This window comes from Sarcophilus harrisii, chromosome 5 (assembly GCF_902635505.1).
Source record: "Sarcophilus harrisii chromosome 5, mSarHar1.11, whole genome shotgun sequence".
Taxonomy (NCBI): Eukaryota; Metazoa; Chordata; class Mammalia; order Dasyuromorphia; family Dasyuridae; genus Sarcophilus; species Sarcophilus harrisii.
Window position 1 is genome coordinate 89,700,727 of NC_045430.1, and position 27,697 is coordinate 89,728,423.

The 27,697-nt window shown below is 39.4% G+C and overlaps 1 protein-coding gene across 1 annotated transcript; it reads left to right on the forward strand.

Annotated features, from left to right (window-relative positions):
- Positions 1-14,081: 14,081 nt before the first annotated feature.
- Positions 14,082-27,095, forward strand: LOC100930808 (keratin, type II cytoskeletal 1b). Its single transcript, XM_031937821.1, has 9 exons — positions 14,082-14,708; positions 18,090-18,304; positions 19,712-19,772; positions 20,461-20,556; positions 22,001-22,165; positions 22,881-23,006; positions 24,034-24,254; positions 25,007-25,041; positions 25,427-27,095. The coding sequence occupies exons 1-9, from the start codon at positions 14,178-14,180 to the stop codon at positions 25,723-25,725; spliced, it is 1,749 nt and encodes a 582-aa protein (XP_031793681.1). The 5' UTR covers positions 14,082-14,177; the 3' UTR covers positions 25,726-27,095.
- Positions 27,096-27,697: the final 602 nt, after the last annotated feature.

Consider the following 27,697-nt stretch of genomic DNA (forward strand, 5'->3'; position numbering starts at 1 on the left):
ACCTAGGAAGCTATGGTGCCACAATTCTAGTCTGGATGCAGACCCAGATGACTGCAGTATCCCTCCTTCTACCTCCAGCTGGTTGTTGAGAATATCCTCTAAAAAATCTTTTACACCCTTAAGTCTTTTCTTCTATAGTGCAGACTTTGAGCTATCCTATAGTCCCACAAATGTAGGAAATGAAATGGAAGTGGGGTGGGACTGATTAATTAATTACTAATTTCTTCATTTAAAAATTCCTTGAACTAAAGAGAACCTTTATTTGAAATAGTGCAGTGAATAGCCCTTATTTAGATGTTATCAATTCAATTCACTCATTTCCTTTTTGTGTGGCTCTGTACAAGTCACTTAAAACAACTGGGTTCCAGTTTCCTTATATGTAAAATGAAGGAGCGGGACTAGATGACCTTTAAAGTCTTTTTAATTCTAACCCTATGAAATTTCCTAAACAAACATTTGTTAAATACCTACTATGTTTAGAACACTAGAACACTGAACTAAGCGCAGAGGGCAATGTGCAGTTTTGAAAATATAAAAAACACCCTCAAAACATCCTGCCTTTATGATGCTTACAGTTAATAAGCAAGAACCATGGAACCATTTCTTAGCAATTCTCAAATCTTTATCACCATACGCCTATTACTCTAGTCAGGTTCCTGGCATTCTGGGAACTTGCCCAACCTACCGTAGTGTCTTAATCCCACAAGATCTAGGTGTCTGTCTAGACTCTGCTTATGCACCATTTCTTCTCTACATATATTTAATTTCCTCATCTTTCAAATGAATATAATGATAACAATAATAGTAATAGGGTTGTTGTGATGGTTAAATGAGATAACATCTATAAATTGTTTTGAAAATCTTAAAGTGTTATTTATAAATACTGTGAGGATGACAATGCTGCTGCTGCTGTACTATCTAACTGCCTAAGCAGTGACTTCCCATCACTTCAAGTGTTTGTGCAGAGAGTGAGTACATGATCACTCAGGACAGATATAAGAGAAGATTTCTTATTTAGGTAGAGACTAGAGCCGATGATGTACTTTGTAACTCTGAGATTCAATTCAATTTAACAAGAATTTATTATTTGCCTGTTATGGATCAGATCCTGTGTTGGAAATGCAAAGACAAAACAATCCATGATCATGGGAATTTACATTCTATTTATGATATACCGTGTACTCAAATGTAATAGAAGGTGATTTGAAAAAGAAAGTCCTTACTACTGGGGAGGGAAAAAAGATCAGAGAGGGTTTCAAGAGATTATAATTAGAATGTGAGTTGATCCTTGGAGGACTCAGAGAAGCAGAAGAGAAGGAAGTCTATGCTGAGTCTGGGGCAGGCTTGTTTGAACATAGGGACAGAGGATATAGGTGGAGCAGTGAATAGAGTTCTGGGCATGGAATCAGGAAGACAGTTCAAATCCAACCTCAGGCACTTACTAGCTGTGTATCTCCAGGTAAGCCTCTATTTGCCTCAGTCACCTCAACTATAAAATGTAAAATTATATCACCTTTCTCCCATTATTGTTGTTAGGAACAAATGTGATGGACAAAATTTGTAAAGTCTTTAGCACAATGCCTGACGCATAAGAGGTGGCTAATAAATGTTAATTTATTTCCTTCTGGTTAGCAGTCCCATTTGGTTTTAATGTGTTGACTGTTAAGGGAAGTAATAGGAAGCAAGACTGGAAAAGTATTAGAGCCAGATGGTGAAGGACCAAATGCCAGGCTGAAGAATTTGTATTTTAATTCTATAGGAAATGAGGAGGTAGGGAAAGTTTTGAACAGGGGAATAACAGTTAGATCTGTACTTCAAGATTATTTTGGCAGCAATGTGGAAGATAGATTGGAGAAAGGAGATTGGAAGTGGGGAGATAAATAGAAAGTGCTTAAGGTAATCCAGGTGAGAGGTGATGAAGTACCTGTTTGAGTAAACAGAAGAGGAAGCATTGAGAGATGTTATGATAGTGGAATCAACAAGATTTTGCACCTGATTGGATATTGGATATTAGGAGAAGGCTAGAGTCAAAGGTGACTTTAATTAGGGTACAGGTGGATTAAAATAATGGTGGTGCCCTCAAAAGAAGCAAGAAAGTTTGGAGGATGAGGGAAGACAATGACAAAATGATGGCAGCGGAGTGGAGACATTGTCAGGGGTCCTCAAACTATGGGCCAGATGCAGCAGCTGAGGACGTTTCTTTATTTAAAGGTCCACAAAACAAAGCTTTTGTTTTTACTATACTCCAGCCCTCCAACAGTCTAAGGGACAGTAAATTGGCCCCTTATTTAAAAAGTTTGAAGACTCCTGTGTAGGTGATGAAGAATAGGTTTGGGAGGAGGGAAGCATCAAGAAAATTGAAATGATAGGAGACTGATCTGATAAAGGAATTTCAGAACTCTTGATCATGGAAATGGAGTACTTGTGGGTTAGATGGCAAGCTCAAAGGTGGGACAATTTCTGTTTGCAGCTGAGGTGGAGTGAAGCAGTAGGTCATAGGAGCTGAGCCAATTGAGAAACTGGAAGGCTAGCATATTTTGTGGCTTTTGCCAGATCTTGAGTTTTTGAGAATTCCAGATTATCTCCACAGTATAATGAAGTTTTGAAGTAGTATATTATCATTATAGTTGTTGTCATTGTCATCATCATCACCATCATCCTAAGCATGACTTCATCAGTAGGTAATTCTCCTGAAGTAATTCCTTCTATCAATGCAATTGAGACTTAACAGCCTTAAAGAGCTGTCTAGAAAACTGGAAAGTTAAATGACTTGACCAGGGTCATGCAGCCAATAATGTTTTTAAAACAGGACTTGAACCCAGGTGTTCTTGACTCCAAGACTAAATCTCTAGCCATCTACTGACTTGTTGACTTTCTTTATTGTTACTTTGGCTAATAATACTTTAATTTATCTAGATTATTTTTCATTTTCAAAGGACTGGCATACCTGCCATTTCATCTGATTTGGGGTTGGAGAGATCTTCAACTGGTATGGGATGATCTCACATAACTTCACTGATCTATGGAAATTCTAGAGTCCAACTCCCTCATGTTGCAGGACATTAAGACTCAGAACAGTTAAGTGATTTTCTGAAGGTCACACATAACTACTAAATGTCTGAGGTGGTATTTGAATTCTGTTTTTTTCTAACTTCATGTCTAACTCTAAAAGACTTTTTCCTGGGAGTTTGGGAGTGAGAATATATCCCCTTTAGCCTTCTCATGAACCCCTGGAAATTCTCTCTCTGGAGATCAAGCTCTAACACTATCTCACCAGTCAATTTTGGGAAGGTACTCTCATTATGTCTATAACTTAAGAAATCAAATTGGGATATTGAGATTCCCCCTCCTAAATTTTCTATTTTCCAAGTCCTGATTGAAAATATTTACAGCTCCAAGAAAATGGACATTCTTGCTATAGGGATTAATACTTTACTGGAAATCTGACTGAATATATTCCTTTGCTGGATATTCTTTTGATCCCCTGCTTTCCAGTTGATCTGGCTTCCAAAGTGATGACAGTGAACTAGTGGGGTTATATGTTACTATATGAATAGAAATGGCTTGAGGCATATTTGCAGAAAAGAGGCTTGATCTGCTGAGATAAATGAAGTCATCCTGGCCACTGCATTTTTTAGGTCTTGATAGGGCTTTACTAATGATCTAGCAGCGGAGCCAAAGCTCTCAAATTAAGAAGGAGAAAGAGTTTAACTTTCCATTTTAATAATAAGTTTTTAGATCTTGGTGGAAGAGTGACAATGATATAAAGAGAATGATTAGGATGAATGTGTTATCATCAGATGTCAATTGGGTTAGGGACTGGGAGAGAAGGGTAGATGCTTTTAAAACATTTTCTCATTTCTATTTTTTTTTTTTTTAGAATGGATGCTTCCTGAAGCCTGGAAGCCAGGACAGAAGACTATTATGACTCTTCCTGCCCAATTCTTTGGCTATGCAAAAGTCATTTATCAGAAATGAGAGGGGGTAACCTCCTCCCCATCCTTTAAGGTTCTTTTCCCCTGCAGGTGCCCCTTTCCCTCTATCACACTGTAAATTCTTGAGAATAGAACACTTGTCTATCTTTGCTCTGGATTCTCCCCTGCCTCCCAATGCTTGAGCTTGAACACCATCATGGGTGTTGGCTGCCTAACTCTGCTATTGTTGGCTGGGGACAATGTTTGGGGCCCAGGGCACCTGTGCATTGTTAACAGGGTGGTGGGTCGCTTTGGGGGTACTTGCCCAGACATGCTACAGTTTGTGGGTGTTCTACAAGAAAGGCAGGTTTGAACATGGGAATTTGTGGCTTTGGGGACACAAATCTGTCCCATAGATTTCTGAGGATAATGAGGAGAAAGAACTGGATCTCCCGATTAGTGGGAAGTTCTAAAGGCAAAGGGGGCTGATAGATTAGGCATCTCCTGACCATCACTGTGGGGATGACTCCCAAAAATTACCTAGCTGCCCCTTTCAACAAAAGAAATTTTTCTTTGGAGGAAGACACTGCTCTTGTCAAATATTTTTATGTGTTGGGTAAGGTGTTTCCTTTTTTTTTCTGGAAAGAGTACAACAACTTAAAAGCTGAACTTTCTACATGTTTATGTCATATGAAGACTAGATGAAAGTACTAGGAATATTTAGATTGGAGAGGAGAAGCCTTTGTGGAAGCATGACAGCTATTTTAAAATATGTGAAGGGCTATTACATGCAAGAGGGATTAGAAGAAAAAATAGTTCTGTCACTAGAAGAAGAAACAGTGAGAGCTGAGGAGGTAATTTTAGGTTTCAGGGAAGGAAAGCTTCTGAAAAAAACAGAACTATTAAAAAATGAAATGGGCCCCCTTGAAAGACAGTGAGTTCCTTTTTGGAAATCTTTAGGTGTAGGTTAGAAGACCAATTGTTAGGTATGTTATAGAGTTGATCTGTTTTCTAGGCATGGGTTAGACTGGATGGCCAAATTTCAGATTATTTGATTCATAAATTGGATATTTTTTACAATAGGTATTACTTTGTCTACTTGCCTTACTACTGTAATACCTCAAGAAAAGAATATTTTTATTAAAGCTTTTTATTTCCAAAACATGTGCACAGATAATTTTTTAATATTGATTCTTTCATAGTCTTGTGTTCCAAATTTTCCACTCCTTCCTCCCCCCACCCCCACCCTAGATTCCAAGTTATCCAATATATGTTACACATGTTAAAATATGTTAAACCAAATATATGTAAACATATTTATACATATAAGATCAAAAAAGAAAGAAAACAAGTAAGAAAACAAAAAAGTAAGCAACCACAACAAAAAGAGTGAGAATGATATGTTGTGGTCCATATTCAGTTCCCACAGTCCTCTCTCTGGGTTTAGATGGCTCTCTTTATCACTGAACAATTGGAACTGGCTTGAATATCTTATTCCCATGTCTATCAGAATTGATCATTGGATAATATTGCTGTTGCTGTGTAAAACTATCTCCTAGTTCTGCTTATTTCACTTAGCATCAGTTCATGTAAGTCTCTCCTATGAAATCATCCTGCTGGTCATTTCTTATAGAGCAAGAATATTCCATAACAGTCATATACCATAAGTAATTCAGTCATTCTCCAATTGATGGGCATCCACTCAGTTTCCAGTTTCTTTCCACTACAAAGGGGGCTGCCACAAACATTTTTGCACATGTAGATCTCTTTGCCTCCTTTAAGATCTCTCTGGGATATAGGCCTAGTAGAAACACTGCTGGATCAAAGGGTATGCACAGTTTCGTAACTTTTTGAGCATAGTTCCAAATTGCTCTCCAGAATAGCTGGTTCCATTCACAATTCCTCCAAAAATGAATTAATGTCCCAGTGTCCCCACATCCTCTTCAACATTCATCATTATTTTTAAGGAAAGAATATTTAAAGGACTTTACCCTCCACTTTGTGGGAGCCCCAAATTAGGTCTTTGATATTCTTTTCTTTTTTCCCCCTTTCAATCTTCTTTTCTCCTATGATTTCTTGAGATTTGCCTTTCCTCCCTCTTCCTTCCTTCCTTTCTTCCTTTTTTCCTTCCTCCTTCCCTTCCTAGGCTCCTGACTGTCTTTCTATGTCTCGGTCTCTTGGATTCTGTCTCCCTCTTGCCTTCCTCACTATTTTCCTTCTCTCCCACTTCTTTTTCTCTCCCTAGTTTTCCCCAGGTTCCAGATAATCCAGCTCTGGGCATTACCTTTCCCTGATCTCATTCTGTCTCCTGAGAGCACCAGTACATCTTTAGACTTTAGAGCTTTTGTCTTTCACTATTTTCAGGCTCTCTGGTTACTGAATCACCACTATCTGTAAGTACCAGTTTCCTGTCTCTTCTTGGCCTCTTGAAAATGTCTGGATCTCCGGAGTCAGAGATCCCTTGTATCTAGACTCTGATCATCTTTTTCCTCTTCTTTTGTCTGCTGCCACTACTATTTAACACTAGGTTTCATCTCCCATTTCCCCTTTCACTCTTTGCCTACTGTTATTAAGCCTACCAGAGGGTAGGGAAGTGTGTTATATTGAAAAAAGGATGGATTTGGCATTCTTAGACCTAGTTTTGAATCTCATTTGGGCCACTCACCTGTGTGAGCTCAAAGAAGTCAATTTATCCCCCTCCTACCTTTTCCAGTCTTTTTACACCTTATTCCCTACCATTCACTCTTTTTTTTTTTTTTTTTTTTGGCTGAGGCAATTGGGGTTAAGTGATTCGCCCAGGCTCACACAGCTAGGAAGTATTAAGTGTCTTTCACATTTGAACTCAGGACCTCCTAACTTCACTGCGCCACCTACCTGCCCCCTACCATTTACTCTTTAGAGTAACACTGGTTTCTTGACTTCCATGAACAAAATAGTCCATCTCTCAGCTACAGGTATCTTCTCTGGCTGTCCCCCATGATCTCTCTGCTTTCTTTAAGTACTGACTAAAATTTCATCTTTTGCTGGAAGCCTGTTTTAAGCATGGGTGTTCCCTTTGTTAATCATTTCCTATTTACTTGGCACATAACTCCTCTCTCCTATTATATTGCAATTACACTCTTTGAGGCTAAAGACTGTCTTTTGCTTATTTTAGTATTTCTAGTACTTAGCACAGTGCCTGGCACATAGTAGGTGCTTAATAAATGTTTATTGATTGATTTTCGTTATCTATAATTTTCTTGGTCTAACCATATTTATCTACCATCCTGGCCCCCAAAGAGAAAGGAATCTTCTGCCTTAGAACACATTGATTTGAGATTTGTCCAGTTAAGAAAGAGCTTTGGAATGAGCTCTTTGGTCCATTGAATTGGTCCATTCAAGATAATCAAGATATAATTTGATTTCTGGCCAGGTTTTTGGTACCTCCCCCACATTGTAGCCTAATCATTTTCCTTAACTGCATGTCTTCCCTTCTCCACCCCAAAGAAGGAGGGGAGAATAAGAGTTATCACAAACAATGAATTTTTCTTATCACTTCAGAATTAGAATACAGTGTCACTGGGAAACTTGAGCTATCTGTCACTTTCTCTCCTTTCTTTCACTTTTCTAATTTTTCTTCCTTGTTCTGACCATGGCTCTGTTGCTTATTAAGTGTGACTTGTAGGCAACCATTTCATTTTTCTGACCTTTGGTTTTCTCATTTGAGAGTTGTTTTTCTTTTTCTGCCAACATTGAAGCCCACTTTCTTCAATCCCTCTCCCTTGTCCTTTTTGCAAATTAGAGCTCCATGCCAATATGGCTCCTAGGCCTTGAATGCACTTCCTCTTCACCTCTCTTTCTTAGAATCATTTGGCTTCCTTGAAGATTTAGCTCAGATGCTATCTCCTAAGGAAGCCTTTAATACCTAAGGCTCTCTCTCTTTTCTCAAGTACTTTGTACTTAGGTATCTTTTTGCATGCTGCATCCTTGTGTAGAATGTAAGCTTCTGGAGGTCAGTCTTTTTTATCTTTATGTGGCCAGAACCTCATACTTTGTAAAATGTTTTTGGTTGGAACTGGTCCTGTGCAGTTCCCTCCCCTGATCCAGATTGATTCAGAAAGCCTGCTGGCAGAGGTGGACTTGTAAAATGTGTTGGATGAATGATAGTTAATCACATCATCAGCTTATCCTGAACCCCACCACCTCCTGCCACCTGAGAGTGTGATCTGGGTGAATGATAGCTGCCTAGGGCCTCACCCACTTGGCAATTCTAGGTTTAGGACTTGGGAGACGGGCTGGACAAGTTTGGGCTCTTAACTGACTCTTAACTGGTCTCTTATCTTTTCTCTTTTCTATGGTGAGAGTTTGAGGTGAGGCAGGGGAGAGGGTGTCTATATAGGAGCTAGTGAGTTGGGTTTCAATAGCCATCCATAAGCCACATCATTATAACTGCTTCTATCTTTGACCTGAAACGAATCTTATGGGATTACCTCAGATCTGGTACTCACTAACTCTGTGACCTCTTCTTCGAAGAATTGTTGTGGAGGAAGTGCTTTATAAATTAGAAAGTACCATGTCACTTTGAGTTACTATTATTATTATGCCTGTTATACCTTACCTCCACTGTCAGCCCAAATGGATAGCTCTGAACTTAAATATTTCTATTCTGTTCCTTTCTGTTATAAATTCTTAGCAACAACAACAACAACAACAAAAAGTTGTCTCTCCTATTATAAACACATAGAAATCTCCTTTGTGAGATTTGATCTCACATAGAATTGATCTCTGATGAAATTCTTCCTTCGATCCAATTTAAATCCCATGTGCTACTTCCCATTCCAGCTTATTTTCTTGTGGAGATGGAGAATGACTTTTCCAAACTGGTCAGATTATAGTTATGCTGGTAGCTCTCTTATATGTCACTTTATGAGTGACAGCAAAAATGTGGATATTTTCTTCTTCCCTCCCTATCCTCTGTCCCTTCCCACATAGGAGATTAAGGGCAGTGAGTGTGGTATATGGAATCTTAAAGGTGAGAAGATCTCCCACTAAGCAGAGAGCAGGTTAATATCAAATAGGTTTGTTCTTTGTAACTTTTACTCTTTTATACTCCAGGCTAGAGCCCGAATTCTGGATAAGGGTGACCTCCAAAGTTTCTCTTAGCCCTGCTTTATTTGTTTAACCCTGTCACCTGACATATGATGTCCTAGGAATGTTCAAGCATTGATATAAAACAGTGTAGTTACATAATATTTTCATGATGACAAAAATTAATATCTATATAATTCTTAATATGTGCCAGGCATTATTCTAAGTACTTTACAAATATTATCTCACTCAGTCCTCATAATGACCCTAAAAGATAGTTTCTATTATTATTCCCATCTTACAGATGAGGAAACAAAAGTAAAAAGATGTTAAGTGACTTACTCTGACTAACACAACTAGTAAACATCTGAGTCCAGATTTGAATTCAGGACAGCATTATCTTTAATCCTGAGACTAATGCCAAGTATCAGACTATGCAGAACTCCCCTTTCTCTAAACTTTCTGAGAGTTGAAAAGTGACAATTGAGTATTTTCTGTTTCATGAATCTTCTCTTCAGTTTCTATAAGGGTACAAGTGAATTATTATTGTGAGGGAAGGTGGAGTTAATGATGTGGTCATTTAGAGGAGCATTTCTTACCTAGAGTTATTTTTAGCAGAGTAGATCATGTCTATAAGGAAATAAAAATGTTTATTATTGATCAGTCAATAGCTGAAAGTTGGTTGTGCAACGAGACATTGTTTCCCAGATTTGTGGCGTTTATTAACTTCAATGAAGGAATATTAGACAATAAAAATAGTAGCCTCTATTCATGGGGAAAATATACCCCAGGTTAAAAATACCAATGTTTGAAAGACCATGTAATTAACTACATATGGACTCCATAGTTACATGATTCATGTTGGAAGAGTACAGTAGATTACATGGATAAAATCTGAACTTTTGAGGACAGGAGGAAACAAAGGTATAGTGGAAAGAATAACACTAGGGTCAGGATGTCTAAACACTAATTCTGGCTCTGGTACTAATTTATAGTGGAGTGAACTTGTGTTATGCCCTGCCCCCCTCCCCCCTTCCTTGCCATTAGGACTGGGAGAATTGAGTCAGGAAAAACCTTGAAGCTCTGACCACTTTATATACCATTATGTCATAACCTCCAGGTGTATTATCTTGGATAATTTGAGTTTTGCCCCTTGCCTCAATGTCTCCTGCCCTTGACCTTCTTATCTTAACCTCTATCCTCTCAGGATCAAGTTATGATCCTTTCCTGGAATTATGGCTTATCCACCCACCCCCTGTCCTCCCCCCCCCCCCCCCCCTTATCTGCCTTTGTTTGGCAGATTGTATACTCAGGTTATGTATTCTGTTTGTAAACCCTAGTTAGCTAAAACCCTATATAAGTTCCCTGCCTCCTCAGGGCTGGAATGATTTGTATAAGAGTCCCATCTGGTCAGCTAGCCTAAACGCTCCACATTAAAAGATTAAAAACCAATCTCTGTCTTGCCTCAGTTTCTCTGGTATTACCCTTGGAATAGTCATTTCACTTCTTCAAGCCTGAGTTTTCTCATTTGTAGAAAGATTACCTATAAGTTAACTTTGAACTTGAAAATTCTAACATCTATGATTTGTCTCTTTTTTTTAGAAAAAAAAAAACTAAAAAATACTACATCTGTCTGCTGCATCTGGGGGCCATCTTATTAATTGTAACTCAGTGCAAACATCAGAGTGACTCTGTCCATGGAAGCTTGGAATTCTGGAGCTAAAGAGACATGGCTCCTTTTCAAGATTTAAGGATAGAACATTTGGAAGACAGAGACAGGAGGTCAGAAAGACATCTGAAATCTCATTTGCCTTCTTGCCTGGGATACTATTACCTTCACTCTCCCCACCCCCAATTCTGCCTTCCTATTCATTTCTATCTCTGGAAAGAATTCTGTCCAGCTATTCTCAGGATGCTCATCTGGGTAATCAGGGCATGTCCTTTTATTGCTCTCTAAATTTTTCCTTTTCTTTCCTAGTCCAGCATTCAAGAATAGCTTTATATACATGGAATCACAAGGATATACTTGATTTGAAGAAATTGCTACAGAGCAAGGTAAGCAAGTCCAGTGTTAAAAAAGAAAATGACAATTTAGTATTGCCCATTGGTACAGACCTCTCCTTTTCCTAGGATTATGTCCCCTTTTCACCTGTGTTTAACCATCAAGATTCCTTCTTTCCTGAAGTCTGCCCTTTATCTCCCTTCTGCATCTTTGCTCAATAAATCCTAGAATCTTAGCATATTAGAATTGGAAAGCACATTTTACTTTTTTTTCAGGATTTTTTTAAATGTGGGAAGTAATATAAAACAAATTTCTATATTATATGTGTTGCACAAAAGCAAGAAAAATAAAAAGGTGAAAAAATATGTTTTGATCTGCATTCAGATTTACAAATATTTTAGATCATTGTATTGATTAGAGTAGCTAAGTCTTTTACATTTGATTATCATTACAAGATTGCTATTTCTGTATACATCATTCTGGTTCTTTCCACTATATTTTGCATCACTTCATATAAGTTCTCCCAGATTTTTCAGAAATTATCCTCTTTATAAATTTTTATAGTGTAATAGTACTCTATCACAATCACAATTTATTTGTAAAATTGATGGACATGCTCTCAATTTTCAGTTCTTTGCAAATAAATTTTTTTATGTATGGGTCATTTTTCTCTTTCTTTGATCCTTTTGGGATACAGACCTAATAGTGGTATTGCTGAGTTAAAGGATATGCTTGGTTTTATAGTCCTTTGGTCATAATTCCAGATTGTTCTTCAGAATGGTTGGAGCCGTTCACAATTATGCCAATAGTGCATTAGTGTCCCTATTTTTCCACATGCCCTCCAGCATTTATTATTTTCCTTTTCTATCATGGTATCTAATCTTATAAAAATTAGGCGGTATGTCAGAGTTGTTTTAACTTGTATTTGTCTAATAAGTAGTTAGAATATTTTTTTCATGTAAATATTTAAAGCTCTGTTTTCTTTTTAGAAAACTGCCTGTTCATTTTCTTTGACCACCTGTTTACCTAGGGAGTGGCTTTTTTTTTTAAACAAATTTGGTTCAGTTATCTACATATTTGAAACATAATGCCTTTAGCAGAGAAATTTGCTCTAAAATTCTCCTGCCCCTACGTTTTGTGCTTTCCTTCCAATTTTGACTACACTGATTTTGTTTGTGCAAACCCTTTATGATTTCAGGTAATCAAAATTATCCATTTTACCTTCTCCACCCTTTGTTTGATCATAAACTCTTATCTATAGATCTCTCAGGTAATTTTTTTCCATGCTCCTCTAATTTGCTTATCTTTTATGTCTAAATCATGTGTCCATTTTGACTTTATCTTGGATTATGGTATGAGATGTTGGTCTATGCCTAGTTTCTGTCAGTCTGCTTGGAAAGTAGATGTTGGTCCAAGCCTCTGACTCCTTTTCTAGTTTTATAGATGAGGAAAAAAAAGGTCCAGAAAGGCACACTAATTAGCCCCAAATTTACTGACGACTTTTCCAGTCTTCTTATACTTTATTCTCCTCCATGAACTTTGTAATCTAGTTAAATTGATATGTTTGCTGTTCCCTGAACACAACATTCCAACTCCCATTGCTGTGATTTTGCATTGGAATTTTTTTTCTTTCTCACCATTGCCTCATGGAACCATTGTATTTCTTCAGCATTTAGCTCAAATATCACTTTCTGCGGGAAGCCTTTCCTGGTCCGCTTAGCTGCCAGAATCTTTTCTTCTAAAGTTACCTTTTGTCTACTCTGTATGTTTTTTGGAACATTCCTGTTTATATACATGTTATCTCCCTCATTAGAATGCAAACTCCTAGAGAACAGGGTCTTTTGCTTGTAGCAAAAGACCCTGTTCTCTAGGAGTTTGCATTCTAATTTATTTTTAATATTTATTTTTTTTAATAACTTGAGGATTGCTTGATTGACTTCTATGATCTATGCTAATGGAAATGCAAAACAGTGAATAATCAAAAAGAGATTTCTTTTTGGTTTGAAAACAATCTACTTGATTTTTCTACTAGCAGACTGACCTTCCTAATTTGATTTGGCTCATGTGGATTCTAGCATAAACTTGTATTTCCTTGAATTTATACTGGCTGATAACCCACTAATAATGGTTAAGGTTTCAGATAAGTGATATATGGATCTTACTGCATGTTAAAGGGAGACAATGAATTTATAAGGACTTCTTTACTCAGCATTCTGAACAGTTTATCATATGTAACAGTTTCTTATTGAAACTGACTGAGTGGAAATGGAGATTGGTGGTTGGACTTAATGAGAACAACAATCTTAGAGACATCAAGAGCTATTCTAAAGCTTATAAAGAGACGTCCACATAGAGCTGTGTCTGGTTACAAAGTATATTCATGCATATTAAATAATTTTACCTTTCCAATAACCCTGTGGGAAGGGACAAGATGTTTTTATCCTTATTTTGGGAATGAGATGACTGAGGGTCTGAGAAATTAATTACTTGCTCCAAATCATATAGTTAGTGAGGGAGCTTAGGGTTGATTCCTCCCTCTGTTCCACTACCCTACTTCTAACTCATCTTGTTCAGGACTCCCTATCTTTTATGGGATAAAAATCTAAAGCTTTGGCAGTAATAACAACACAGGACAGGAGTGGTGTGGGAAGGAGAGCAGAGAGGACCTACCAAATAGCTCCAGGATTCTTGTTCCAGAAACTGCCCTCCAATCCCAGCCTTAGCCATCACAATGTGTTGGAGGATGACCAGGCACCCCCAGAATTTGCCCCAGATTTCAAGGCGCATCTCTAAACAAACAACTCTCTTGAGGAGTTGCTTGGAAAAAATGACTTAATGTTTAGGGGGAAATGATAGAGGAATTTTTAGCAACCCGATCCTGGGTGATCATTGCAGTTGAATCTCTAAACAGGTAGAGAGAGATGAAAGATAAATAATCAAGTTGGGGAAGTTTGTCTACAATGGAGTTTTTGCAACTCCTAGGTATTAGTTTTGAACCAGACTCATTGCTGGCAGGTAAACTAAATATTATTCTCCTCCCAAGGGTTGGAGAATGTACCCAGCCCAATTGCATATATAAGGGGCAGTGCCAGTTTCTTGTCAAAGGAGTTGTCTCCTTCCCAGTCTGATCTTCTCTTCCTTCCTGACAGAGTCTCTTCTTCTTCTACCTATCTCTCTGAATGCTTTGAGAAACAATGAGCCGGCAGTTCAGTTCTAGGTCTGCCTTTGCATTGGGGAGCAGGCATGTTTACAATGTCAGCTCCTCTGGGGCCTTTGGTGGCAGAAGTCAGGGCAGTGGATCTGTGTGTCGCATAGGTGGGAGGTGTGCAGGTGGTGCCAGTGGTGGTGGTGGCTTTGGAGGCTACAGTCGACTTAGGGGCAGCTACACCAGCCAAAGCCTCTATAATCTGAGTGGGCACAGGAGCCTCTCCAGCAGCCTGGTGGGGGATGGAACCAGTGGCTTCTGGCAGAGCAGAGGAGGCAGAGGTTTTGGGGGTGGTGCTGGTGGGCGTGGCTTTGGAAGCAGAAGTTTAGGGGGTAGTGGCTTTGGCCTTGGGGGTTTTGGTCCTTCCTGTCCCCCAGGGGGCATTCGGGAGGTGACCATTAATCAGAGCCTCCTTCAGCCTCTTGGGGTAGAGGTGGACCCTGAGTTTCAGAAGGTGAAAAGCGAAGAGCGTGAGCAAATCAAAGTTCTCAACAACAAATTTGCTTCTTTCATTGACAAGGTGAGTGACTTGCTGCTAAGTTCAAGGAATGATAGAGGGAGGCCCCAATTTCTGGGTGCTGGCTAATCAGCATGGCTGATTAGGGAGTCAAAGCACTGGCTGCCCCACAGTGAACAAGATTGGCCTGTTGTCCCAAGGGCAGGCATTGTCTTTTGCCTTTCTTTGTATCCCTAGTGCTTAGGAGAGTACAGGGCACCCAACAGAAGCTTAATAAATGCTTATTGATTGATTGACTGACTGACCATTTAGCTCTAGTTTAATAATGGATTCTAGAATCCTGGGTTCAGACTTAGTGGGGACTTTAGAAATCATTGGGTACAGCCCACTCATTTTATAGATCAAGCTGTGAGAGGTTGTGTGGTTTGCTCAAAGTCACCGATCTAGGAAGTGTCTGAGGTAGTATTTGAACTCAGGTCTTTCGGATGCTAAATCTAATATGCCTGATTCTCTACCTCAGAGTTTGTGACCTGAGGGGAAGCAATTCAATTATGTAAGATGACTCCTCTAGGAGATGCTTTAGTTTTGCTCCTCCCCCTTCCCTTGGGGAGAAACAGCCATAATCTATGGGGACACTGGAGTCATCTCACATCTCCTTCTCCCTTTCCACTTCTGTAAAATAAGAACTTTGGACTAGATGAACTTTGAACTCTTTCAGTTCTACAGCAAGTATTTTTTAACCTGGAATCCATAAGCTTATTTCTTAGATTTTTTTTTGGCAATTGTATTTTATTATAATTGTTTTACTTTATACTCTAATATATTTTACTTTATGCATTTAAAAACATTGTTCTAAGAAGGAGTCCAAAACCCAGCCAAATTTAAGGATCCCTGTTTCAGGGATTATGATGGTCTGTCGGAAGGAAAAAAAAGGCTCTGACTTCCCACCCATATGCTCTTTGTTGCAAGATTGGGAAGCTCTGATGGAGCAGGTGCTTCTGGCTGTATGTAAGAACTACCAGATCCAACAATGTGGAGAACTACAGGGAAAGGGAAAAAAATCTCTTTTTTTCTATATCCTTCCTTTCCTTCTAAGACTACCTATTCTAATCCCATTTTCTGCCTGGTTCTAGAGGAGAAATCATTAAGTACTTTGGCAGCCTAGCAACAGCAAAGGCCCTTCCTTTTCCCTCCTTTTCCACCCTGTGAACTGGGACTCCACATAGGAGCTGTTGCATCACTCTTGGGAGGATTCCCAGAAGGTGGAGATGAATTTCTTTTCATCCTCCTGGCTATAGTGCAATGAAGAAGAGGTCTAGAGAGGTTCAATCACTTCCCAGAGAAGTTCAGCCACTTTTCCCGGGTTCATATAGGATGGGAGTGTTAGAGACTAAATGGAGAACCAAATCAGTCTATTAACTGTACCTGGAAATGTGGACATTCCAAAGAGGGGTGTTGGAAGAGAGGAGAGCAGACATTGAGAATAGGACAGAAGTGATTGTGGGAGGACATAGGAATACATGGAAAGGAAAAACTTGTTGGAAGTGGTCTTCTTAGTTACTTTGGGTTTCTACTGGTGAAGATTTCCTCCTCCTCTTTATGCATTTTAAGAACATTATTCTGAGAAGGGGTCCAGAACCCAACCAAGTTTAAAGACCTCTACTCTAGAGATTGTGATGGTCTATCAGAAAGAAAAAAAGGATTTGATTTTCCTCCTCTTCTTCCTTCCTCTTCTGTTTCTCCTCCTGTTTCATCTGCTCTTCCTTCTTTTTTTCTGTCTGATTCTAGAAAAGAAAATTTCCTCCTTCCTCTCCTCTGTTTCCTCCTTCCTTCCTCCTCTTCTTCCTCCTCCTCTTCCTCTTTTCCTCCTCCTCTTCCTTCTCCTCCTCTTCTTTCTTTTCCTTCTTCTCTTCTTCCTCTTCTCCTCCTCCTCCTTTTCCTTCTCCTCTTCTTCTTCTTCTTCCTCCTCCTCCTTCTCCTCTTCCTCCTCCTTCCCCTCTTCCTCCTCCTCTTCCTCCTTCAAGTTTTCTCCTCTCATACATGATAAAATTGTAGACAGAGCACAGGTTAGCCTTGCTTTGTGAAAATGCTTTGTAATCAATGTCCCAACTATTGGATATTGGCCAAAACAATTAAAAAAATAAATTCCTTATTTCTTATCATCTACTTGATTCTTACCCACTCCACAAATATTTATTAAGTGAGCACTGTGTGCAAAACCTTGGGCTAAGTAGTGGAGGAATGACATCCTAAGATGAACTAGACTATAAGATTCTTGAAGCAGGGTTTAAGTCTAGTCTTCTTTATATGCATCTCTGTTCTCATTCCTTACCTTAAGCTTCACGCAGTGCTAAGCATATTGTAGAAGCACAGCAGCAGTTTTGTTGATTATATCTAATCTCTCCACTCATTAGGAAAAGGGTTGGACTTGGACTTCTATAAAATGAATCTTTATTAAAATCTTTGTCATTTACAAGTTGAGTGATGCTTGGCAAGTCTTCTTGACCTCTGTCTTCTTCTCTATGAAAAGATAGAGGATTAGATTAGATGATCCTGAAGTTCCCTTATCAGTTTTTATGTTCTTCCTGTGAGTAATTGCAGGATAAAAATAGGTTGTGGAGAACTAGAATTTCTCACAGAGTATCTTTGTGAACACTCTCCCATAAAAACAGGTCATACTGACACCACCCTTGAAAGCCTCTTGCTCAATCTCTTTTCCCAGTGAAATAAACAAAAAAGGGAACCATGGGAGATTTTCCTGTCTGGAATTTTTTTTGTTTTTTGTTTTGTTTCCAAGCCATAATCAGTAAATATCTAGCCCTTCAAATATAAAGGGCTTGAGATTCAGGGGCTTCCAGAGCCTAGAAGTACTATAGATTTTTGTTTCATATGGGTATCATCATTGCCACTTTGCAGCAACCCTTTAACTCAGCAGCCCAATAGTAAAGGAGCCCTTTCTTTCAGGAAGAGGTGGTCTGATGCTGGAAGGGAGAGTAATGGGGATTGGGAAGAGCCTAGGAGACAGAGAAGTGGTCAATTGCTGCTCTGTCTGACACAGAGAACTAAAGATGAGTTAGCAAGGGCTGGAGATAGCCCTAAATACAGAGTTAAGAGGAAAGAGAAGAACTTGGTAGGTATTCAATGAAAACAGATAATATGGACAGTTATATGTTTCTTTATTTCCTAACTATTTTTCTCACAAAAACCTAATTAAGGGGAGTATTATACTCTTTTTTGTAGGAGAAGAAATCAATCAATGAATGAAAAATCATTTATTACATATTTACTATGGGCCAAATGATGTACTAAGCACCAGGGATACAGACAGAAAAGTGAAACAATCACTGATCTCAAAAAGCTTTTAGAATGTGTTTCAGGGGTTTAGCTGTAGGACTGATGGCAAAGTCCAAGAGTTCAGGCTATAGTAATTCTTTTGGCATTCAGGTACGGTTCCTGGAGCAGCAGAACCAGGTCCTGCAGACAAAATGGTACCTGCTGCAGCAGGTGAGGACCTCCGCCAGGCGCAACAACCTGGAGCCCATCTTGGAGTCCTATATCGCGGAGCTGAGGAGGCAGCTGGATGGGTTGAATGGAGACCGGATGCGCCAAGACTTAGAGATAAGAAACATGCAAGACTTAGTAGAAGACTACAAGAACAAGTGAGTATGGGAGCCTAGGGTGGGAAGAGGTGGGGAATGGGACATGTTAGGAAAACCTGCCAGAGTGAGGAAGGAAATTTGGCTTTGGGGAAGTAATAGCTATGTGACCTACTTTCTGAGCCTTAGTTCTCACCTATAGAATGAGGATAACTTCCTGTCTTACCTATCTCTATCTCTTAAAGTACTAGCTCTGAAACCCCATAACATCATGGAGGTTACCCCACATTATCAGTGCAAGTCTGTCAATTGCTACCAAATTAGAACAACTTTGTGTGTTTTATTAGATACCTTTTTCCAGGCTGACTGGACCAAAAGTTTTTCAGTCAAAACAACACAGAAACCATCTACTTGGGGTGGAAGGGTTTTTGATGTGTATTGGTGGATACTATTCCCTTACAGGACTTGTGAGGCAGAAAGACCTGAATTAAAATCCTGTCTCAGCCTCTTAATAGCTGTGTGACTCTGGACTTCTCTATCTCAGTTTCCTCATCTGTGAAATGGGTATAGCGCCTCTCAGGGTTGTGAAGATCAAAGGAGAAAACATCTGTAAAGAGCTTTGCTAATTTTTAGGCAGCATATAAGTTATTTATATAGTTAGTTAGCTATTATAGCTAGCTATTATTATTAGTCTTTTAAGAGCTATGGTAATGACAGCACAGTAATACCTATAAATGACATAATTATCTAACATTAATCTCAGACTAATTTTCCCCTTTAACTTGCCCCATTTCTGAACTAACCTCTATGATGTGTACTTAGGAAACTCATCATAATATATGTCCCAGAATGAGATATATAGCTGTATAGTGTGTCATAGTAGTAATAATAATGTATTGGAGTGTTTTATTACCCAATTATATATTACTAAAGTAACTCAATACTTTCCAAAACTATAATTGACATTACAGTATGTTATAGTGGAAAGAATGCTAGACTGAAATGGATGGATTTATAAAAGAAGCATTTAATAAGTTCCTGTTATGTGTCTTATACTGTGCTGTAGGCTCTGGGAATCCAAATATAAAAGTATTATAATCCCTGACTTCAATGAGTTTATATTCTAATAGAGGGAGATGTCACACATATTGAGGAGGTCTGATATGGAGAATTACAGGGATGGTGAGTGAAGCCCCGATTTCTTTTCTCAAATGAAATATAGATTTGAATATGGTTTCCAGAATAACAGTGACTTGCCCAGGGTCACACAGCTTGTAAGTATCTGAGGCTGGATTTGAACTCTTATTTTCCTGACCTTGGACTTAATCTGGAATACTACCAGCAATCAGTCTGGGGGAAAATGTTCAGTCTCATAAACAAGTGTGCATCTGACTGTTTATACTTGAAGGGAACACCTCAAGAATCCAAGGTTTGCCCACTTATGTTTTTCTTGCATCTTTCTCTCTGTAGGTATGAGGAAGAAATCCATAAGAGGACCGATGCTGAGAATGATTTTGTCATTCTAAAGAAGGTGGGTGACTAGAAAGGATTAAGATGCCACTTAGAGACTGAAGGGAATAGCCAAGAGTGAAAGTTATTCACTGAGTAATTCACTGAGTAATAAATTCATAGGGTTTGAGGTAAAAGGGACCTTTGACATCATTTCCCCTACATTACAAGGAATGGAGGGGAGTTCTGGGATACCCTTAGATTCTGACTCCTTTCATCCTCAATGATGCCAGATGCTTGGAGGTAGGGGAATGAACAAGTTGGCCTCTGAGGTATTACTGACATCCAAATTATATCATCACTTTAGACGAGAAAAGTTTAATCTGAAGGAGGAACATATGAGAGAGACTGTTTTAGATCTCTTAATTGTTATCTCCTAAGAGTTATATTAAAATCATTAATGATCTTTTGATTATTCATGATCCAAAGAGGATGGAAACTGCCCAGCTAAAGGAGAATTAGGGTGAACTAAGTACCGTGGTTCGGCCAAGTCAGTGTTTTGCTTTTCTATTTCCCATGACCAGAACTTGGGTCAGAACTGTTTACAAATAACTGTACTGACAAGACTTCAGACTCCATTCCTTTCTTGAGCTTCTTCTACCCTCAGCTAAAAGACCAGAAGGTAGGAAGTTAGGAAGACAAGGGGCCACAGTTTACCCATCAATATTTGAAAAATGGTAAGGAGGCTAAAATAACTCTACTTTTTTCAGGATGTAGATGCTGCCTATATGAGCAGAGTTGACCTGCAGTCTAGGGTGGACACAATGATCAAGGAAACTGACTTCTTGAAGTTCCTGTATGAAGCGGTAAGGTCAATCTATAGGAAGTCAGTTTTTTCTATTGTTTAAAATTATGAATGTGGCATGATTCTCTGGAGAAAATGAGTCTCAGTCTTTAGGGCCTTATCTACTCTTGGGGGGGATATTACTGGAATTGTTCTTAACAGAAAAAAAAACTCAAGAAAAACTTTATGAGTATTAGCCTAGATATTAGGATTAGGGTGATATTTTTGCTTTTCTCTAGAAATTTTAAGGACCTAAACAAAATATTAAATCTTGGATAGATTAGGTGTGGTTCTGTCTACTAGTCATTGATTTATTTCAATTTAAATTCAATTTAAAAACAAATATGTACATGTATATTTTATATATAGTTTATATGACACACATTTCCCATTATATTTCTCCCTTCTCTTATCAGTGAATCACCCCTTAGAACTAAGAATAAAATCAAGAAACATTTATTGAGTACCTCCTATAAATAAGGAGGTTAGGCATCTATACAAAGAGATGATGGTGCTCTTTTATGAGAGAATTAATATTTTATTAAGGGAGAAAAACATGGACACATAACAATGATACATGGGAGAGTGGATAGACTCTGGGAGACTGGAAGAAAGAGACATCACTTTTTCCTTTGAGGAAAAGTTCAAAGAAAGTATCATGGAGGAGGTGACCCCTGAATTGAGCCTTGAAGGAAAGGATGGATTTGGACAGATTAAAGATGGAGAATGGTGTGACCCAAAATACAGAAACAAAAGAAGATTGATTTAGAACAGGAGATGGAGATAGTCTCATTTGGCTGGAACACAGAATATGGTGAAAGAAGATAGCATAAGGCTAGAAAGGTAGGTTGGAGACAGATTGTATAGGGCCCTGAGTGCCAAGACCAAAAGTTTATACTTTATTTGGTAAGCAATGGGTAGAGGCTTCCCAATCGTTAAAAGTCCCTTTTGCAGATCTTTTTCTCTGTTGTTGAGGTAGGGTTACCAATAAGTGGCAATATAATTCTTGCCCTCTGGGATCTACCTTCTGCTGAAAAAGGTGGGACACACATTAGGTTAGAGATAGAGAAAATTGACCATAGATAGGTAACACAGCAAAACTCTACAGAAGAGTTTATGTACTCTTTGGAATACTGCTGACAGGATTGGGGAAACTGGGATCTAGCTGTGGAAAGCTTCCTGGAGAAGTATGGAGAATTTCCCTGGAAGGATGATGGTGGCAAAAGCTGAACAACTCTCTCTGTCTCTGTCTCTCTATCTTTTGGTCTCTGTCTCTCTCTGCCTCTCTTCCTTCCTTCCTTCCTTCCTTCCTTCCTTCCTTCCTTCCTTCCTTCCTTCCTTCCTTCCTTCCTTCCTTCCTTCCTTCCTTCCTTCTTTCCTTCCCACCCTCCCTCTCTAATTCTCATATTCTCTCTCTCTCTCTCTCTCTCTCTCTCTCTCTCTCTCTCTCTCTCTCTCTCTCATAGGAGCTGTCCCAGATGCAGACTACCACCAGTGACACTAATGTCATCCTCTCCATGGATAACAATCGTAGTCTGGATTTAGATAGCATTATCCGGGAGGTCCAGGAACAATATGAATTAATTTTCCAAAAAAGCAAAAGTGAGACTGAAGCGAGGTACCAGGATAAGGTGAGTGACTCCACAGCATTCTTGGGCTTAGCCTTAGCTTAACTCCTTTATACCTTAGTTCAAAGCTCAAAGTGGATCGGACTCTTTCAAATGCCCTTTAGGTATATGCTTAAGGTGGGGGTCAATTTGACGAAATTGTACAGAACTTAAATATGTTAAAATAATAGAAATCCAAATTCCTGTTATAAATACTGGAGGAGATGCAGAGGGAAGAAATCTATAAGTTATTTTTGGGAAGCTAATGGGCTAAAGGAGGAGATGCTATGTTGGATACAGACATAAGGATACAGAAAAAAAGAAGAAAATGAAAATTAAGTGCATTGGGGTTTATAAATGCAGAGGATAGGGAACTAGTGACTTGACTAGTCATTTAAGTTAATCAGGGAAGGTTTCTTGGAGAAATGAATAATAAGCCTGGGTATAAATTTGAGAGGAGGGACATCTTAGAGGAATGGTTGATCCAAAAATGGGAGAGATTAGGTGAAGGTAGATAGAGGGAGCAAGTTTGCCTGACTGGATTAGGGTTTGAACCCAAAAGTCATGGGATAGAAGACTATTCAGATGGGCCATGAAAGGCAAAGGACAATTCTAGGCTGAAGGCACCTTGGCTATTTAGGAGGTTATTCTTTAGAAAGACAGGCCCTGATTCTTAGGCTCAGGCTTAAGGTACACAAGGTGAGCCATCATTGAATGTGATGTGGTCTTTGACCCATAGTACCAGGAGCTCCAAATTACAGCTGGGAGACATGATGATGACCTGAAGAATACCAAGATAGAGATTTCGGAGCTCAACCGGACTATCCAGAGGCTACAGTCAGAGATTGGAAATGTGAAGAAACAGGTAGGAATGTCCCATTCCTGCCTCACTTCCTCCAAGTAATTTCAGATTCAAATTTCCTGTTGTTCTGATATCCTTTTCCTAGAGTGTCTACCCCAGAATAATGGGCTTGGTCCCAGAACAAGAATTGAGATGAGTTAAGTCTTGCTCTTCAGGATAGGATTTGATGACTTTTCCTTTCAACAATCTATTTCAGATTGATGAGTATTATTATTATTTTTTAGGGGCAAGATAATATTCTGTCTGATACCACTAAAGTAATGACCTTGTAAAACAGGAGGGAGAGGAGCCAAATATACAAAGGCACTACATGAAGCAATTAATTCTTAGTTTTTTTCTATGAATGTGGTAGGTCATAGAGGATCCCAAATAGAGAATGGCAAAATATACCTATTTCCATTGGGGGCTGTGGTTTTGTCTTCATGAATAAGGGAGGTTTAAATGCTGTGGGAGATCATACCTCTTTAAATAAGAGATAAAACCATTTTATGGAGGCAGTGAGTGGATTGGTAAGGATTAGAAAGTCAATAGAGACCTAGTGTCACCTACATCTCTTTATTCACTTTCCTCCCACTGACTTTGCCCTTTGAGATGGAAATAGACAGTTCTCTCTTTTAGGAGCATATAAAGGCAGAGATGCTTTCTTCTCTCTGATTATTTTACATTTCACATTTGGAAGCAGAAAGGAAATAAAGTATCCAGTTATCACATCCCTTTAATCTGTACAGGGGAGAGAAGTAGGTGCAAAAATAAAATAACGAGCTAGGAGAAGAGAAAGTGTATAAATTATCCTTGCCCTCAGGTTTTCTGGATGTAAATCCAATCTGAGTCTTTTCTCCAGGTCTTCCTCAGACATTATACAATCTTGAGTAAATCAGCTGTTATCTCTGGCCTTCAGTATCCTGCCTGTGAAATGAACATATTGAGATTGGTGACCTCCAAAGTCCATGTAGTGCCAAGAACCTAGAATTCTATGAATAATGCAAGGGACTATATTATTGAGTCCCTTTCTGGATTTTCTCTGGTACAGATTGGCCAAGTGAATTCACTCATTTTGGATGCTGAGGAGAGGGGGGAGCAAGCCCTCCAAGATGCCCAGCAGAAACTGCAAGACATGGAAGAAGCTCTCCAGCAGAGCAAGGAAAATATGACCCGTCTTCTTCGTGATTACCAGGAGCTGCTGAGCACTAAGCTGTCTTTGGATGTTGAGATTGCCACCTATAAGAAGCTCTTAGAGGGAGAGGAGTACAGGTGGGTGTGAGGTCAGCCAGAGATTTAACTCAGCCAGCTGGGTGTGCCTTTGTCCATTCCTCTGCCTTCAAGCTTTCCAGTTGTAAGACATTTTTTCTAGTGTCTTATGATACCTGAAGGCAGTGTCAACTCTCTCACACTCTGCAGCATTCTCTAAAAATTCTTCCTTGTGTCCAGAGTCATCTCTTCCAGATTTAGGATGAAGACATTTTTCTCTTCGTCTCCAGAGCTGCTGAAAAACAGCAGCTTGAACCTACATTTTCCTGGCTGGGAATGGGGGTAGGGATGCATACTGAACAAGTTTAACATAGGATGTTCCAGAATATCAGAGAAAGAACACTCAAGGGGATAAGGAGACGTGGTTCTATTTATTCTTCTATCACTAACTCCCTGAGCCTCAATTTTTCCATCTATAAAATTAGGAATTTGGACTAAAGGATGCCTAAGTTCACTTACATTTCATGATTCTACTCTGAGCCTTATTTATTTATTTGTTTGTTTCTTGAGAAGCCAGGAAAATCTGGGCCTTGATGCTACTTCAAACATTTATTAGCTGTGTGACTCCAATCAGCTTAACCATTAGAAACCTGTTTTCCTTTCTATAAAACAGGGATAATAATGTGATCAATAGGGTGTCATGGGGATCAACTGATATGTTAGGTATTTTATAAAACAAAAGCACCACGTATTTGTGAGCTATTTTTTATTTCAGGTTTCATGCCTCTGGTTGACATAGCTCTCTTGTTTTTTAGGATGTCGGGAGAATTTCAGAATCCTGTTAGCATCTGTAAGTAGCTTTCTCTCTCTCTCTCTCTCTCTCTCTCTCTCTCTCTCTCTGTCTCTATCTCTGTCTCTCTGTCTCTCTCTCTGTGTCTGTCTGTCTTTGTCTCTGTCTCTCTGTCTCTGTCTGTCTCTGTCTCTCTCTCTTTCTCTCTCTTTCTTTCTGTCTCTCTCTGTCTCTGTCTCTGTCTGTCTGTCGGTCTCTCTCTCTCTCTCTCCCTCTCTCTCTCTCTCTCTCTCTCTCTCTCTCTTTCTGTATGTGTATGTGTAAGATTTAAGGATTGCATGGCGGTGCTTCTAGTGATCGATTAGTGTGAGAAGAGGGGTACCAGCACACTTAGTGGCTTCTCTGCAGACCAACTGTAACAAGCCCTTTGGTTCTTCCTTTGCAGCGGTGCAGAGCAGTAAAGTCACCATCGGCGGCGGCAGCGGCGGCAACTACGGCGGAGGCAGCGGTAGCTACGGAGGCAGCTCTGCCTTTGGCTCTGGAAGCTTTAGCGGCGGAGGGAGTTACGGGGGCGGCCGCAGCGGCGGGGGTGGAGCGGGTTCCAGAGGGGGTGGGGGAGTTTACGGGGAGAGCAGCAGTGGCGGCTATGGAGAAAGCAGCAGAAGCAGAAAAAGTGGGGTCAACTCCAGAGTGCAAATCATCCGAACCTCTACCAACACCTCCAGGAGACATGTCATCGAGTAGTGTGACAAAGCCTCTGCCCATCCAAGAACTCCACGATTCCTGTTGCCAGTTTCTGATCTCACTCGTTCTGCAAATCTTTCCCCAGTCCCTCTCGTTAGTCTCTTCCCGATTAGCCTCAACAATTTTGTAAATACATTCGAGCCTCTATTATGTGTCAAGTGTGGGAGTTGAGATCGATGTTCGTAGAATTGAGCTGCTGGATGGAGGTGGGCTTGGACAGAGGAAATAAGTTAGAGAAACAATATGATTGGTCCCAAACCATAGATGATCCAAAATTCATTTATAACTGGCTCAGGCAGCCAGACAAAAAGACAGACACACATATAACATCTCAGACATATATCATCAGTCAGGCCTGATCTCACCATCTTTCCATTTGAACTCTTCTGTTGAGATCTAGGACCTAGTTTTGTGATGGAAAAGAGGTTTATGGAATCCCCAGTGCAGTTGACTGAGAAGTGTCTCACCTCCAGAGGCTGACCCTCAGCTTGTATAGCAACCTGTCTCAGGGCACAGGCATGAACACTTATTTCTGGGGAGTAATTGTAAGGCAAGGGAGTTTAGGAAGAGAGTATCTAATATTTCCAGAGGGATTGCTATAAACAGTGCTTGGATAGTAATTGATTAACTTCACCTCCTGGGGATTGTAGAATCTCCTACCCATCCTAGAGACTGACAGTGATTTAAATGAACGTCCTGATCTTGGGATATACTTTGGTAGAGGCAATAATGTTCTCATGGGGGAGAATCCCAGAGGTCATTGGTATTGGGTCTTTCTTCCATAAGGAAGAATTTGTGTTGCGAATAGAAGAGTTAGATGTGGGAGGAAAGAAAGCAGCAGATACCAGTCATTGGGTCTTATTTCTACCTTGCCCTCTAGTTATATCCCTATAGATAACCATAGTCTCAAGATAGCCTGTTAGAAGTTCTGTCAATGTAGTTGGTATTTTGAAACCACATCTTGCCTTCTAATTGCCTCTCCTGCCTATACCACCATTTTTCAGATAATAGATATTTATATGCTTACAGGGAAAGTTTTAAATGAGATTTTTGAAGCAGTCATGAGGAACTATGAGGGACTGAAGGTATGCACATACTGACTTTGAAATGGGGAATGTGGTTTAAGTCTCAAGACCTTCATTTTCTTTCTTATTGTAATAAAACACTGAATCCTTCTACATGCATGTCACTCCCAGCTTTGAATTCTTTTCATTGATGCTGATGGGGACAACATGGCATCAAGGTACACTCTACTCCTTGGGAGAGAGAATGGCTAATAGTATGTTGTCATTGGCTCCATTTGTTGTTGAGGCTTGGTCTTTGAAGGCCTGCTTTTTGGGTGCTTTTCCAATAAACTGTTCTATGTATCAGTTTTTTTTTGGCCACAAGCAAATCCTGCTTTTAAAATTCCCCACTGATCTCTGTATTTTTCATTTCTGAGTATCCCTTTTTGATCTGAAATACTTGCAAGCATAGTCTCAACTATTGTTGAATAGTCAATAACCTTTATGAAGTATTTTCCTTGGTGCATATAACCCTGCTGCTCTGTCTACTATAATCCAAAGATAGGGGAAACAAGTAGTCTTCACTTTTGGGAAGCTTCTAGTCTGATATCAGAGATGGGGAATGTTTTAGGCCATACACATACATAAAAAGACAGAACTGAATGAAACTCTTAGATTTTAGTCCTGGGGAGGGAAGTTAGAGAAGACTGGGCTGAATGAGAGGTTTTATGCAGATTATGAAAAGAAAGGAAGGACAGAAATGACTAGAGAGAAGTGGGAAGGGTATACTGAATGAAGAATAGGTAATAGAAAGGTTCAAAGTGAACAGTGAAATGTAGGCGACAGATGGAGAGCTATTGTTTTGGGGAGAAGGAAGGATAGTGTCTGTATTGAAAAGTCAGTGAGTTGAAGAGTAAAGAGGTTGGTCAGTCAGTTTTCCAGAAAAAAGTATTAATATGTATTCACTA